At 39.9% G+C, this 16,815-nt stretch overlaps 1 protein-coding gene across 1 annotated transcript in view; it reads left to right on the forward strand.

Annotated features, from left to right (window-relative positions):
* The window catches only part of NEK10 (NIMA-related kinase 10), a 417,902-nt gene that overhangs the window by 92,937 nt on the left and 308,150 nt on the right, over positions 1–16,815 (forward strand). Inside the window, 2 exon segments of the mRNA XM_006851613.1 lie at positions 1,189–1,310; positions 1,449–1,551. Of these exon segments, the coding sequence (XP_006851675.1) occupies positions 1,189–1,310; positions 1,449–1,551 (225 nt within the window).

Here is a 16,815-nt window from a genome sequence, read left to right on the forward strand (position 1 = left end):
ACAGGAGAAAGATGAGGCTTCCTGCTCTTGAAAACATTTAAAAGACTTGGAAACCTTATACACAGGTTGCTATGAGTCAGCACTGGCTTCAAGGCACTTAATAACAGCAACAAATGTCTATAAGATGAAAACCAGAAATCCAACTTTTTGTGTTCTTTAAGGACATAACAAAAGTTTTTGTCACAGGTGATATCATTGCAGGACCACAGCATGATTCCAGTGTACAGTACTATTAGTAATTTTGTGAGACTCCAAAACAGTGTAGCTTAACATGCAATTTCCTGAACATCTGATATGATGTAAGGATACATGTTATTTATTTATTTAACTTTTTATCGTGAACTGTACGGTGAATAAATTATACACTTACTTACATCTCAGTGCTTACAGTCCCCTCCCTGCAGCAACGGTTTTCCTGCTTCCTCCCCATGGATAAGAGTACATTTTAGATGATGGAGAGCAAAGGTGAATTTACATGTTCTTTAGGAAAATTCCCATGATTCTGCTTGTTCTCTTTGGTTCCTCCCAACCTTTCCACATCCTGGAATATACTGAAAAGGATGGTATCTGCCCAAGTAAACTTAGGCTAGTGGAGTGCTCACAGCCAGAAGATACTGTCCTGGGCTTCAGGTGTTCCAATGCCCAGTTGCTCCTACTTCCTCCAGGGCTAAGTAGATCCATATTTTAGCACACCTCTGTTTAGTGTTGTGTGCATAAATCCATTGGGAAGCTCCAAATCTACCTTGTAAGTTTTTTCAAGATGTCTATGTGGCGCTGTGGGTTAATGCGCCAGACTGCAAAGCTGTTTGAACTGCAAGGTTGGGCGGCTCAAGCTCACCAGCCACTTCTCAGAAACCCTATACAGGGTCGCCATGTGTCGGAACCAACTCGATGGTACTTACCAACAACAATATACTGAATTTAGAAGTCCCTGTGTGGTACAAATGGTTAGCAGACTCAGCCACTTATCAAAAAGGTTGGAGATCCAAGTCCATCCAGAGATACCCCAGAAGAAAGTCATGGGGATCTCTTTCCAAAATGCCAGCTTTTGAAAATCCTGTGGAGTACAGTTCTACTCTGAAAGACATGGGTAACCATGAGTCAGAAGTAACTCCATGACATCTCGTTCTGGTTCTGCTATATTGACTTGCAATTTCTGGTATCTTTGTATGTGTGTGTGTTTTATAGATGACAGATTATATATAGTCATGGAGCTTATAGAAGGGGCCCCTCTTGGAGAGCATTTCAATTCTTTGAAGGAAAAGCAGCACCATTTTACTGAAGAAAGACTATGGAAAATATTTATACAGGTATGGTTTTTCCTTCATTAACTTTTTTCTAAAGAATAATAAAGCTCCAAGTTGATTTCTTAAAGATATGTGAAGTAGTCATCATTGGTTACACATGTATCACGGAAATAAAATTTTTCTTTTTATTGTTGTTTCAAGCTGTGCTTAGCTCTTCGATACCTTCATAAGGAGAAGAGGATAGTCCATAGAGATCTGACTCCAAACAACATTATGCTGGGGGATAAGGACAAAGTAACTGTTAGTAAGTATAAAAATCTTCGCAGTTTCACCTAAAGCTTTTCTGAATCTTATTCTAGGTCAATGCTGTCCAATAGGACTTTTTGAATGGATGGTAATGTTTCCATACACTCTATTCCATATGCGAGCCACTATCTACATGTGATTATTGTGCCTTTGAAATGGGGTTGGTTTGGTGTTGTAACTGAATTTTTAATTTTATTAAGTTTGTTGATAAATGTTGTCAAGTTAATCCCAAAGAGTGACTGGTGGGTTTGAACCACTGACTTTGTAGTTCAGGTGGACCCTGAAGTCCTGTGCTTATCACACAGTGCCACAGCAGTACTCCATGTTTGGTCAGTGGTTACCATATAGGAGAGTAGTTTTAAATCATTGTGTTTTATATATATATATATATATATATATAGTTGTTAAGTGCTGTTCAGTAGATTCTGACCCTATATAGTGTTTCTGAGGCGCAGATGGTGAGCTTGAACAACCGAACTTGAGGTTCAACTGACTTTGCTGTCCAGTGCAGCATTAGCCCACAGGACACACACACACTCTCTATATATATCTATATCTGTCTGTCTATCTATCTATACACATATGTATATTTGTGTACACACACACACACACATATGGAACTCTGGTACCATCGTGGTTATGAGTTGGTTTGCTAACCTCAAGGTCAGGAGTTCGAAACTACCACCTGTTCCATGGGAGAATGATGAGGCTTTCTGCTCCCGTAAAGATTTACAGCCTTGGAAACCTTAGTCAGGGTTGCTATGAGTCAGAACCAACTCCATGGCACACCACCACCATATATGCACACACACATACACTTATTAATGTTATTAAATGTGGTTGAGTCAGTTCCAACTCATTGTGACTTTCTTCATGGTTTTTGCTACATTTGAGCCCCTTACTGTTGCCACTCTTCCAGTCGATCTCATTCGGGTCTTTCTCTTTTTCTCTGACCCTCCACTTTGCCAAGGGTAATATCCTTCTCCAGGGACTGGTCCCTCCTGTTTATATATCCAAAGTATGAGAGAGAGAGAGTCTCACCGTCCTGGTTGCTAAGAAGCATTGTGGCTCGTCCAGCACAGATTTGCTTGTTCTTCTTGTAGTCCACGGTACTTTCAAAATTCTTTTCCATTACCCTAAATCACATAGATCAGTTCTGCTATGTTCTTCCTTATTCAGTGCTCAACTTTCACATGCACGCATAGCAATTGAAAATAGCTTGGCTTTGGTCAGGTACACTTTATTCCTTAAACACATATCTTTGCTTCATATATGTGTGAAGCGTGGACACGCTGTAGGATAAGCACTGGATTGTAAACCGCAAGGTTGGTAATTTGAGCTTGCCGACCGTTCCAGGGGGAAAAGATGAGGATTTCTGCTCCCACAAAAATTTACAGCCTTGGAAACCCTATACAGGGTAGCACTGAGTCAACAATACTAACCACAACAACAGTATATTTGTAGGGATACACATATGTACACATACATACACACATATATGCGTGTGTATTATGTATGTGTATACACAGATACACACAGTATGAGGGGGACTTCAAAAAGTTAATGGGAACATTCAATGATCTTTCATTGATTTTTTTTTTTTTTCTGTTAACGTTTTGAAGCTCCCTGGTATAAGTTTTTCCTGTCCTTCACTCATGAACACTGGGTTATTTTCATTTACTACAAGTTGAGAGTTGTATTTTCATTAAATTAATGACCTCCTAATGATTTTAATCATATCCTTCTACCTATAAGAAGATTTAAAAACATATACTGTCAATATATGTACACTCATTTTTAACTCCTTGGTGTGGTGCTATAGGATAAGCACTGGACTTTTAGTTGCAAGGTCAGCTGTTCAGACCCACCAGCAAGAAACATTGCATCTGATGGCTGTGAGTTGGAACCAACTCAGCAGCACTCATAAGCAACTCTGTGTAAGGTCTTCGAGGAGCCACTGGTGAGTTTGAACCACCGATGTGGTATTTAGCAGTCCAGCGCTTATTTTACAGTGCCACATGAGGACACCATGCATATATTACTGTTTCAGTATTACATACTGCATAACAAGGTATATGGAGTCCTGACATGGCACTGTAGAATAAATGCTGGACTGCTAAACTCAAGTTTGGCAGTTCAAACCCACCACTTGCTCCTTGGAAATGCTATACAGGGTTGCTATGAGTCGGAACTGACTCGACAGCGACAGCACTTAACAACAACAAGATTAGCAACAATCATCTCTTTTAGTTACGCTTAAAAAACTGCTTCACCTTGTTGTCATTGTGTTGATTCCGACTCATAACTGAATTTAATAGTGTTTTTTCAGTAGCCTTGGTTACTTTCTTTTAAACTGTATTCTAATTAACTTTGATAGTTATTTTCTTTAGTCAGTATCACATATCAGAATAGAAAGTAAAATACAAAGTAAGAAATACAATAGAAAATAAGCTACAAAGCTCATAAAGAAAATAAGTTTCCCGCCTCACCCTTTAGTAACCTTAGTCTGCTCCTCCAAAATAGTCACTTCTATTTTTTTAGCCTTTTCCTCTGGAATTTACCTCCATATTTCTAAATAATGTGCTAATACTATCAACTGTTTATTAAGTTTATACCTTACTGGTTGCTTGTCCATTGTGATAGTTAAGGATCTTGTTCTTTTATTTCCACCTCTTCTTCATGTGCCACACTTCTACTGTATTTGGTAGGATAATTTGGGGACAACTTGATATTTAATGTTTTCATTATTTCCACTATGTAAATATAATTCAGTATTGCTTACCTTTTCTTTCATAGACCTTTTTGTTGTTGTTGTTGTTGTTCTTGGAGTTTTTATTTTTTTAAATTTCGTTGGTGTTACTTAGCTTTGGTGTCCTTAACTTTCTGTGTATGTATTGGTATTTCTTTCCCAGTTTTCCAGAAGGATTATAAAATTCCTCTAAATACTCTACATATGGTCAGCTATAACAGTTACTCCCAATTTTGCTTTCCTGGACACTCCGTTTCTGTATCAGCCTGCTGCAGTGTAAATTGGCTTTGATTTCCCGTATGGCTGTTGTCCCAGATCTTTTGTTTGCTCTTCGTCTAATTGTAGTCTCTGCTTATGTCCCGTGTCTCCTCTTTTTTTATAATTATTATTATTTTCTTTTACAAAACTCCTGCATTCTGCTAAAATGTAACTTCCAATATTTTCCTAGGAAATCATACTTCGAAAGTTATATTTTTTGGATGCTTTCACGTCACAAAATCTTTTTATGGGATTCTCTGAATGGTAGATTTGCTAGATATAGTATTTTCAGTTAAAATCCATTATCCTGCCAAATTTTGATGGCATATCTTCTGTCTTTAAGTGGCCAACTTTGCTATTAGGAACACCAGTGTTTTTTGGATTCCCTATCATTTGTCTGTCAACTTGTTGTACTGTGGTGATTTGCACAGTGCTGTGATACTGGAAGCTATGCCGGTGGTGATTTCAATGCCATCAGGGTCACTCATGGTGGGGAGGTTTCAGCGGAGCTTCCAGACAACACAGACTAAGAAGAAGAGGCAGACGGCTTTCGAATGTTTATCCTTTGAAAACCTTATGAATAGCGCAGAACATTGTCAGATATAGTACCAGAAGATGAATACATTATGAATAGCAGCAAAATATTATCAGAGAGGGAACCCACAGAACAATGGCACATAGGACAAGGGACTAATTTCTAAATATATAGGAAACTACAACCCCTCTACAAGAAAAAGACAAATAACCAAATTGAAAAATGGGCACAGGACATGTAGAGACATTTCACGTAGGAGGAGATCTGGGCAGCCAACAAACATATGAAGAAATGTTCACAATCACTAGTCATTGCCATTGTTGTTAAGTACCATTGAGTCGGTACCAACGCATAGCGACCCTATGCACAGCAGAACGAAACATTGCCCGCTTGAGCCCATTGATGCTGCCACTTGGCCAATCAATCTATCTCGTTGGAAGTTTTCCTCTTTTTCTCTGACCTCACCAAACAATGCATCCTTCTCTAGCAACTGGTCCCTCCTGACAATATGTCTGAAGTACGAGAGACAAAGTTTGGCCATCTTGGCCTCCAAGGAGCACTTTGGCTGCACTTCTTCCAAAACAGATCTATTGGTTCTTTTGGCAGCCCATGGCACTTTCAATATTCTCCTCCAACACCATAACACAAAAGCATCAATTCTTCTACGGTCTTCCTTATTCACTGTCCAGCTTTCGCATGCATACGAGGTTATTGAAAATACCATGGCTTGGGTCAGGCATACCTTAGTCCTCAAACTGACATCTTTGCTCTTCAACACTTTCAAAAGGTCTTGTGCACCAGCTTTGCTTAACGCAATATGTCATTTGATTTCTTGACTGTTGCTTACGTGAGTGTTGATAGTTAATCCAAGAAGAATGAAGTCCCTGACAACTTCAGTCTTTACTCCGTTGAAAAGAATGTTGTTTATTGTTCCAGTGGTGAGGATTTTTGTTTTTTCATTGAGTTGTAAACCGTATTGAAGGCTGTGCTCTTTGAACTTCATCGGTAAATATTTTAAGTCCCCTTCACTTTCAGCAAGCAAGGTTGTATCATCTGCATATCACAGCACTAGCCATTAGAGAGATGCAAATCAAAACAACAATGAGATATCATCTCACACCAGCAATAACAGCAAAGATCGAAAAAGTAAAGGACAATAATGTTGGCAAGGATGTGGAGAGACTGGGATACTCCTGCATTGCTGGTGGGACTGCAAAATGGTCCAACACTCTGGAAAGCCATATGGTGCTTCCTCAGAAAGTTGGAAATAGAAATACCTTATGATCCAGAAATTCTTCTACTTGGCATTTACCCACAAGATATACGAGTCATAACACAAGTAGATATATGTGCACTAATGTTCATAGCAGCACTATTTACAATAGCAAAAAGATGAAGACAGCGTAAGTACCCATCAATTGAAGAATGGATAAACAAATTTTGGTACATACACACAATGGAATATTATGCTACTTTGACAAGTAAAAAGTAAGCTGTAAGCCACATAACATGGATGAACCTTGAGGACATTATGTTGAGTAAAATTAGTCACAAAAAGAGAAATACTGCATAGGACCACTATTATAAAAGACTAAGAAAAAGAACCCATACTAAAAGGGGAAAAAAAATTCTTTGCTAGTTATTGGGCAGTGGGGGTTGGGTGAGAGGAGGGAGGGGCAGGTGGAGCACAGGATAGGGAATAGACACAGGATAGTTTGGGTGCTGGGGAGCGGGACACTAGACAAGAAGGGGGAGGGGAATGGAAGAACAAGGAGGATGAGAGAACAGTTAAACAGGTTTGCATGGGCTAAGTGGTACAGAGGTAAATAATGATGCATGCACAACCTTGGAATGACAGGGCTCTGGGAAACAGGAATTGAGGCATAGTTTGAATGGGTAAAATGTGGGAAATAATGTTAAGATGCTTGGCTGTCTTTTGAATCTTGGTTTTCCTTGCATATCGTTGTAAAACAGATACTTAAGCGGGAGAGAAAGGAATAGCCAGAAATAGCACCATAGGAAACTTGTAAGTCCATCTTCTGCCTGTAACTGATTGTTGTTGTTGTTGTTGTTGTTATGTGCCGTGGAGTCAGTTCCAACTCAGAGCGACCCTGTACAGGGTTTCAAAGGCTGTAAACCTTTTATGAGAGCAGAAAGCATCATCTTTGTTCTGCGGAACAACTGGTAGTTTCAAACTGCTGACCCTGAGGTTAGCAGCCTGATTCGTAACCACTCCGCTACCAGAGCTGATTGGAATACCTAAAATGGGGCTACAATATGCCCAGTGAAGGAGGCTTCCTGTGGAGCCTCTGCATTACATAAGACCATAGGTGGAATCCTGAACCCCATCCAGAATCTTCTGAGGTGGGAAATCTCCCCTTGGAAGGACAAGCAAACCAGCCTGGAGCAGCTAGAAAAACAGAAGATACTTCTTGAAAGAAAGACCGACAGGAAAAACACAAAACAATAATGCCAGTCTGACTGACTACTACAAGAACAAGCAAGTTGATCGCCCAGGAGACATCAAGGCAAGTGGTCGGGTCCCCTCAGGGCAAACTCCCTTCCAAGACTGAGATTCAAGGGGAATACATGAGCAGACATGTTTTCTGACTGGTGACCACGTTGGTCACCGAAAAGGGGAAGTGAGGGAAAACCAGCAATGAAGTTGTGAACTAAGTCCTACCATGTTCAATAGACGTCTGTGAACCTAGGTACAAACCTGGTTGGCCAGCAGTGTTGCAAGACCTGGGGACTCCTGGGCCCAGAGTCAGTGACATAGCCACAGAGGACTAGAGTGGAGAGTGAAGTGGCCAGCTGACAAGAAGTGAGGGCATATGCACAAGAACACCCACACTTGCAGCTAATACCTACTTGATCTGGCTTCAATGACGGGATGATCAGAACTCAACTAGAAGAAGAAAGAACAGGGGAAAAAAGAGTAGTCTGACACAATTTGATGAACTTGACCCACACCTATGGATGCAACAGCTAAAATGAGGGAACAAATCTTTGCAGCGAGGAACATTTCCACCGCTTCTATACACAGGGTAGACAGAGATGGGCAACTTGGACATTGGCTACCCAAAATGGTGGTGGTGGGGTGCTAGAAAGGCAAGAAGTGACTGGCTTACAAGCTTTCAAGAAGGAGCCTAGATCCAGAGCGTGTGGAGGAAGGTAGAATCTCCACTGAGTAGTATCCAATCTGTCTAGGTGGGGCTGATGGAAGGAAATGGGAATAAGACTCTGTGGTACAATTGCTCTGTGGTGATAATTGCTATCAAGACTGACCATGAGGGTTGGAAATGTAAGGTAGACATTTTGTAGGAAAAGGAGGGGAGTCATTGACTTTGCAGTCCAGGAGCAGAGGTCCCTGGGACCATCAGAGAGAAGAGCAGAGTGCATGACCCTACCCAGAGAAATAGTAATGCCAGAGATGGAGGCAGAGACGACATGGAGAGATGTAGTGGCTTGGGACTCTAGACCCAGAGAGGGAGAGGGGCTGTGTGCTGACAACCGAGTGGCAGGTTTGAGGGATGTACCGTTTGGTTGGTTGATGATACACGGAGGGAATTGTAAGTATGGCAATGAAATGATATACAATGGGATGAATGTAAAGCTAATGTTCTCCTATGTAAACTATCACATAATTCACAATAAAACATTTAAAGAAAAACAAAACCCCAAACATTATCAGACATAGTGCCAGAAGGTGAGTCCCTCAGTTTGGAAGGCACTCAAAATGCAAGTCCAAGATGCACTGAAGGCACTGGCAAAAAACAGAGCTCCAGGAATTAAGGGATTACAAATTGAAATCTTTCAACAAATTGATGAAGCATTGGAGACCCTTACTCATAGTTACCATGAAATTTGGAAGACAGGTACCTGGTCAACTGATTGAAAGAGATTTATAACCCATTTGAAAATGAGGTGACCCAATGGAATACAGAAATCATCGGCAATATCATATGCAAATAAAATTTTTCTCAAGATAATTAAAAAATGCTTGCAACAATACATTTACAGGGAACTTGCAGAAATTCCAACTGGATTCAGAAGAGATCGTGGAACTAGGGATATCACTGCTATCAGATGGATCTTGGCTGAAAGCAGAGCTTATCAGAAAGATGTTTACTTGTGCTTTATTGACTATGCAAAGGCCTTCGACTGTGTAGACCATGACGTGTGAAGAATGGATATTCCAGAGCAGTTAATATTGTGCTCATGAGGAACCTGTACGCAGACCAAGACGCAGTTGTTAGAACAGAACAAGGGAATACTGGAAATACAGGAAAGGTGTGTGCTAGGTTTGTATCCTTTTACTATACTTATTCAATCTGTTTGATGAGCAAATAATCTGAGAAGATAGATTATATGAAGTAGAATGTGGTATCAGGATTGCAGGAAGAAGACATTAACAACCTGTGATATGCAGATTATACAACCTTATTTACTGGAAGTGAAAAGGACTTAAAATACTTACTGATAAAGATTATAGATCACAGCCTTCACTATGCGTTGTATCTCAATGTAAAGAAAACAGAAATCCTCGCACCTGGAACAATAAAAATAGCATCCTGATAAATGGATAAATGGATTGAAGTTGTCAAAGACTTCATTTTGCATGGATCCACCTTCAACACTCATGGAAGCATCAGTTAATTAAATGATGTATTTCATTAGACAAATCTGATGCACAGACCTCTTTAAAGTGTTTAAGAGCATAGATAAAGTTTGATGACTAAGGTGTGCTTGACTCTAGCCATGGTATTTTCAGTAGCCTCATATACACGTAGAAGTTGGCTAAGGAATGAAGAATCAATGCATTTGAATTATGTTGTTGGAGAAGAATATTGGACTGCCAGAAGAACAAACAAATTTGTGTTGGGAGAAGTACAGCCAGAATGCACCTTTAAAACTAGCATGGTGACTTTGTCTCTCATACTTGGGACATATTATCAGGAGGGGCCATTCCCTGGAGAAGGACATCATTCTTGGTAAAGTGGAGGATCAGCGAAGGTAGAGGAAGCCCCCCAACATATTGGATTGGCACGGTGGCACCAATAATGGGCTCAAATGTAGCAACAATTGTGAGTATGGACTAGGACTAGGCCGTGTTTTGTTCTGTCGTACATGGGTGGTTATGAGTCAGAACAAAACTGATGGTACTTAACAGTAACCTGATTCCTGGTGCTTTGTATATCAACTGTTTTTTCACTCTGGTAGGATGTTCCCTTTATCCTCTGCTTTGGGCAGCTCTTCTTCCAACATTTGGGAAACTATGTTTGCTGTTTTATTTGGAGACAAACCACATTAGTTATCTGGAACTTTCCTGCAGTATTCCTTTCTACTTTTCTCCATTCTGATTTATCTGTTTACTGTTTCTAGAATCCCTACTAGTCAATGTTGTACCTATTTAATTGAACTAATTTTAAAACTCATTTTTTCTCCTTTCTAACTTTGCTTGCTTTACTTCATGCGCTATTTCTTCTATTTTATTTTTCAGTCCTGTTGAATATTTCATTTTAGTTACCATAATTTTAATTTTCAGAAACTTTGTCTTATACTTTGCCCTATTTTGATGGAATCATGCTCTTAGTTTTTGAATGTTTTTATCTTATTTCTTTCAGTACAAAATACATTTTTTCCTTCTATTTCCTGTACTCTTTTTTTTGTCTTCTCTGTCCCTTTTTTGCTTAGTTTTCTCTCTCTTTACGTTGATTCTTTTCTCAAGTGCCCCATAATACTAACCAGCCTATTGGAAGCTCTGTGTGTTCAAGTAAGGCTGTCATCTCTTGGACTTTATTACTGAATGTTGAGTCTTTTCCTTTGGAGGCTCTCAAAATCAGTATCTAAAGTTTTTCTTCACTGAGGAAATATACGTCTGTCTGTTCTCATTCTGGGGGAGTGTGGATGAAAGGGGATCAGGACACCATGCTCAGTTTTTAGATTTTTCACTGAATTTCCTAGAGTTCATCCTAATGTCTTATTTCAGTTTACTCTGTCTGTTGCCTTGCTAATGTAGGTTCCTTGGAAAATAAATCTCTCTTTTTCTCTTGGGGTAGAAGGTCCTCAATTTACTGACTGTGTTACATGTGGATGTGAGAAGGACCTGCCTACCTAATCTCAATTTTATGTTAAGAGCTTTTTCCTTTCATCCTCCTTTGACAGTTTCCTGGGCCCTGCAGCTTAATGGAACTCCTTTTTGGCTTTTCCATTCTCAGAGGTAGAGGGATTTTATGCTCTGCTGAGTCTGTTACCGTATTCCATTTCTTTCTTTTGAAATTTTTTTGTTGTGAATTGAATGAGGCTTACAGGGCAGATCATCAGTTTTACATTCAACAGATTATGTACTTTGTTTTATTATAATGATGCAATCCCCTCCATGTACCATCAGTTAACACTATTCACTTTTAACTCTGACATTTTCTCTGTGTTTTCTGCTACTTTCATCTTACATTTACTTTAACATTTACTTACTTTCCACCTTCCAAAAATCCTTTCGTCTATTTCTTCCTGTGTTGTGTCCTGTTTTCATTATTCTTGTTGATTACTCCAAGAAAATATCTTCTCCTTCATTTTAACAAGTTTTTAAGAGGTAAAAAAGGCAATCTGCTTCTGTAAAGATTTATAGCCTGGGAAAAACTGTGGGGCTGTTCTGCTTCGTCTTATAGGGTTCGTCTGAGTCAGAATCAACTCCGTGTCAGTGGATTTGCCTCTTTTGGGGGTAACCTCAATATCTAGGCCTCAGTAGGTTAAAAAATCTCCAATTTTCAATAATTTTTCGCTTAAAAATAGCCTCCTAGTTTAAAAGAATAAGCAGTTAATAAAGCTTGGAGGATGAACGTATTGCAGTCCAGTTTCTCTCCATGAAAGCAGCTTCATGGGTAGAGCACTGATATGCTTCCATTATTTTCAGGAAGTATGACATGTTTTTGGAGTTCCTAGATGGTTAAATGGGTAATGTGCTAGGCTGCTATCTAACAGGTTAAGATTCTCATGTTTTGGGAGTTTGAAATCTACCTGCAGTTCATAGAGCACTTAAAGTAGACTAGTATGTGTGAAATCATGTTACCACAAGGGGGCAGCCTTGTCATACATTGCATTTCTCCTTTCTGGTACTAGAAGGCTTATTTACTTCTACATAAGACATACAGAATTACTGATTGTTGTTTAAGATATATAGGCAAAACCAACCAACCAAACCCACCTTCACTGACTTGATTTAGATGCATAGTGAGCCTGTGTAGGAATTCTGAGTCTGTAAGTATTTATATGAACAAACAGCCTTATCTTTCTCCCGGGGAGCAGCTGGTGTGTTTGAACCACTGACTTCGTGGTTAGCAGCCCAATGCCTAACCTACAGTGCCATCAGGACTCCTTATGAGGGGTAAAGTGGACTGAAAAATGTAAGAAAAAAAAAGCTATGGAGAAACTGAAATTTCCCTCTTCTCATTGTCCTCAATGTAGGTGAATTAAATGTTTTAAATTGAGGTTGGTTTAGAATTATTTGTAGTAAATTTGCTGGCCAGGTTTGCCTTCATGAGACAGCAGATAGAAAGCATTAAAATACTTAGGAATGCATGATTTTACAAATGCTATCTGTTTTTAAGTTGAAATATATATTTCCATTTTTACAACTGTATCTTTTAATGACTTGTGCTGTGACACATGTCCAGGGCTTACCCCTGCATTTATTTCTGTCTTTTGAGATTACATAAGGGGCAGATCCTGACTCAGAGACATGCTGGGCAAAGCAAGTCTTCCCTAAATACTGCCATCTGCCAAATGAGGGCCAGGCTGTGCAGTCATATTGCAGAACAACTCTGAAGGAGAGATTCTAGCGAAAGGGAAACTAGCCCTTAAACTACCAATTCACAATTCTCAGCCTTTTTGAGTGTGGCACAATGATTAAGCACTTAACTGTTAGCCAAAAGACTGGCAGTTTGAACCCATGCAGAGGCACCTCAGAAGATAAGCCTTGCTGATCTGCTTCTGAAAGGCCTTGAAAATTCTATGAAGCAGTTCTACTCTGCACGCGTGGGGTCACCATGATAAATAAGCCTTTTCAAACACTCTCCTTTTCGTGTCAACTCATCATGCTTCCTTGCCTCCCCTGCTCCTGAACAGAAAATAAGGCAAAAAAACAACAACCAAAAAACACAAAGCTCATTTGATTGTATAGATTCCAGATGTGGGCTGGAATGTATGACTTAGGCTATATACGTTATCTTTCAAAAACAAAAGTTCCTGACTTGGTGCCCATTCCTGCCTGCATGGGTTTTCATTTCTAGGTATCAGACTCATTCTAATTGTTTTGCTGTCTTTCTCTTGCAAATGGTCATAATTCTATGATGCACAAGAACTCTGATGTCACAGGTTCATTGTGCATGTGAACAGGCTCTGCAATACTTCTCAATGTTTTCAAATAATATTTGACCACAGATGGTGATAATAGCAATCAGGACATACTTGATTCAATGGGAAGTTTATCAAAGGCTCATAGGCTCATTATACATGTGAGCCAGGCATTGTGTTGGCCTGTAGGCAGAGTGGATATAAGATGAAAAGCCATGGTCTCTGTACTCAGAGTTCATGTCTCAGTGATGGAAAAACTTTCAGTTATTCATCAAGTGTTTACTGAGGTCCCAATAAAAAGGTATGACCTTACAATAAAAAGGTATGACAGACATATTCTCTGTCCTCATGGAACTTAATAGTTATATTCTAGAGTGATGTAATGGTTAGGGTTCTGTGTCAGCTCACCTGGACCAGGATTTCCTGAGGTTTAGAAGTTGAGAGGACTCCTGGTGTGGTGCTATAGCATTAGCACTGGACTGTGAACCACAAGGTTGGCAGTTCAAACCCACCATCTGCTTCTTGGAAACCATATACAGGGTCACTATGAGTCAGAACCAACTTGACAGCTCTTAGCAACAACAAGCAGTTGAGATGTGCTTCTTCCCGTGATGAAGAAACATAATACATGCATAGTCGTCTACAGTGAGTGACTGTGAGCAGTCAATCAATTAAAGGGATGCTTCCTTGAGAGTGTGGCCTGCTCCCAATGTAATGGACACACAGGAGAGACTCTCTCTATCTCTTTCCCTGGGGACCTGAGATTGTACATTTGTAAGATAATAAACTTGTCTTTATATATATACACACATATATGCTTCACATGTTTGCTTCTCTAGAAAACCCAGCCTAAGTCAGGTGATAAAGACTAGAATGTTACTAATCAGCACATGGGCCTTATTATTTTGTGGTAACATCTAAACTGAATATCTTATCATCTTAAAACAGAAATTGACAAATTATGACCCATAGGCCAAATTCAAGCCATAGCCTATTTTTGCATATTTTGTGAGCTAGATACAATTTTTGATGCTTTAAAAGGGATACATATATTTATCTTTATATATGGTATGATGCTGTTGGATCGGCACTAACGCTGCAAACCATAAGGTTGGCAATTTAAAGCCACCAGCTGTTCATTGGAAACTCTATACAGGGTTGCATTCATGGCAATGTAAGATAAGCCCTGAACTGCAGGTTTGGTTTGAACCCACCCGCTGCTCCTCAGAAACCCTATACAGTTATGAGTTGGAACTGACTTGATGGCACTTAACAACAACAACAACAACATATAGCGTACTGGTTACAAATTAGGCTGCTAACCTCACAGTTAGCAGTTCGAAACTACCCGCTGTTCTGCAGGAGAAAGATGAGGCTTTCCCCTTCTGTAAAGATTTACAGCCTCGGGAAGCCCTAGTATAGGGTTGTTATGAGTTGGAACCAATTCCACAGCACATAACCACCACTACCACTACTTTTCCTTGGACACCCTATACAGGATTGCTATGACTTGGAACTGAGTTGACTTCGCATATTAAATATGAAGAGGTAGAATATTTGACAAAGATACATTGATCCAGAAAGCCCCAAATATTTACTGTCTGGCCCTTTATAGAAAAGTTTGCTGACGTCTGGCTTCAGGTAAGCTTTACCTTGCTCATGTTTCCTGCCCACGGAAGTTCAGGAAGGGAGTTGCCCTCAGAGACCCAGGCCGACTGAAGCTTCCTCTATACCTGCTTCTATGAGGGGTCTTCAAAAGGTTTATGAAAAAACTGAATGAAAAGATCATGCAGTTTTTTCTGTAACTTTTTAAAGGCCAGAGGCAGGAAAAAACCAAAACAAAAAACAAACCATGGCAAACCAAAACGTCTGCCCTGAAGTGTCACATACTACTTCTGCTCAGGAATAATTATTCAAAGCAAGTCTAGTTTAACAGGATAAAGATCCATTTTTTCTTTGAGAGATTATATTGAACAGTTTTATAGTCGACCACAGCTCTCAAGCACAGGAGAAGACATGATGACGTCTGCTTGAGGGTCCATCAAGGTAAGGAGTTAAGGAAAGGCAAAAATGTTGTAGAGTAGAGGTACATCCAATGCAAAGGATTGAAGAGGTGACAGTACAGTGTGCCCAGGGACTATGGAGATGTTCCATGTGGCAAGAGAAGAAGGAACCTTGTTGGGTGGAGAGATTGGACACTGTCCTTTTGTCATAGACTTGTCTTCAGGGATTTTTATATAGAAAGTTGCATGATCAGATTTGGGATGCAGAAGGATAATTCTAAAGGCAACTGAGGAAGTATATTGGGAAAAGACTGGAGACAGAGACCTATTTAAGAGTTGTATCAGTTAGTGTCTGTTGTGAAAAAGTCTTACTGCCAATCACATAAGCTATGGAGACATTTGTTTTTCTTGTAAAAGGGGGTCTGGAAGTGGCCACTTCAGCTAGGACCCAGGCTTCTCAGTTCTTTCTTTGTATTCTTAGCATATTGACTTGGTCTTAAACTTAACATCTCATAGTGGTTCTGAACCTCTTTGTCTTTGATCATTTCTGCTACTCAATTCAAATGTCATTCCACCAGGTGGCATCTTTAGATAATATGATCTTGAGGTACCTCAGTACACTGGACTTGCTTCTCTCATAGAACATTTCCCACTGTCCCCCCCCCCCCCAAATAAATAAAACCCAGTTTCCATTGAGTTGTCCGTGACTCCTGATGACTCCATGTGTGATAGAGAAGACTGTGCTCCACTGGGTGTTTAATGGCAGATTTTTTAAGAAGTAGAGCACCAGGCCTTTCTTCTGAGCTGCCTCTGGCTGTACATGAACCTCTAACCTTTTGATAAGCAGCTGAACATAAATTAACTATTTGCACCTCCCAGTGGTTCCTGCATAGCACATTGAACATATTAGATTATTTATTAGACATTACTTCATTGCCATTTCCTACTTCAGAAAAGGGAAACCGATTTTTCTTGACTTTGTTTCTCTGATTTAAAAAAGCCAAACAAACCAAAAATCCACTGTCATCAAGTGGACAAACTCATAACGACCTAACAGGACAGAATAGAACGCTTCTTTGGGTTGCCTTACATGGGAAACTCATAGTGACCTTACAGGACAGAAAAGAACTATTTGTTTGGGTTTCCAAGACTGAATCTTTGTGGAGGCAGATAGCCTCATCTATAGCATTGTTGTTGTTGTCAGGTGCCATCAAGTCGGAACCAACTCATAGCGACCCCATGCACAGCAGAACGAAACAATATCCGATCCTGGGCCAACCTCACTACCGCTGCCACGCTTGAGTCCATCAATGATGCCACCTGGCTGATCCATCTCATTGGGGGTCTTACTCTTTTTCTCTG

The sequence above is a fragment of the Chrysochloris asiatica genome, unplaced genomic scaffold, assembly GCF_000296735.1.
Source record: "Chrysochloris asiatica unplaced genomic scaffold, ChrAsi1.0 scaffold00030, whole genome shotgun sequence".
Lineage (NCBI taxonomy): Eukaryota > Metazoa > Chordata > Mammalia > Afrosoricida > Chrysochloridae > Chrysochloris > Chrysochloris asiatica.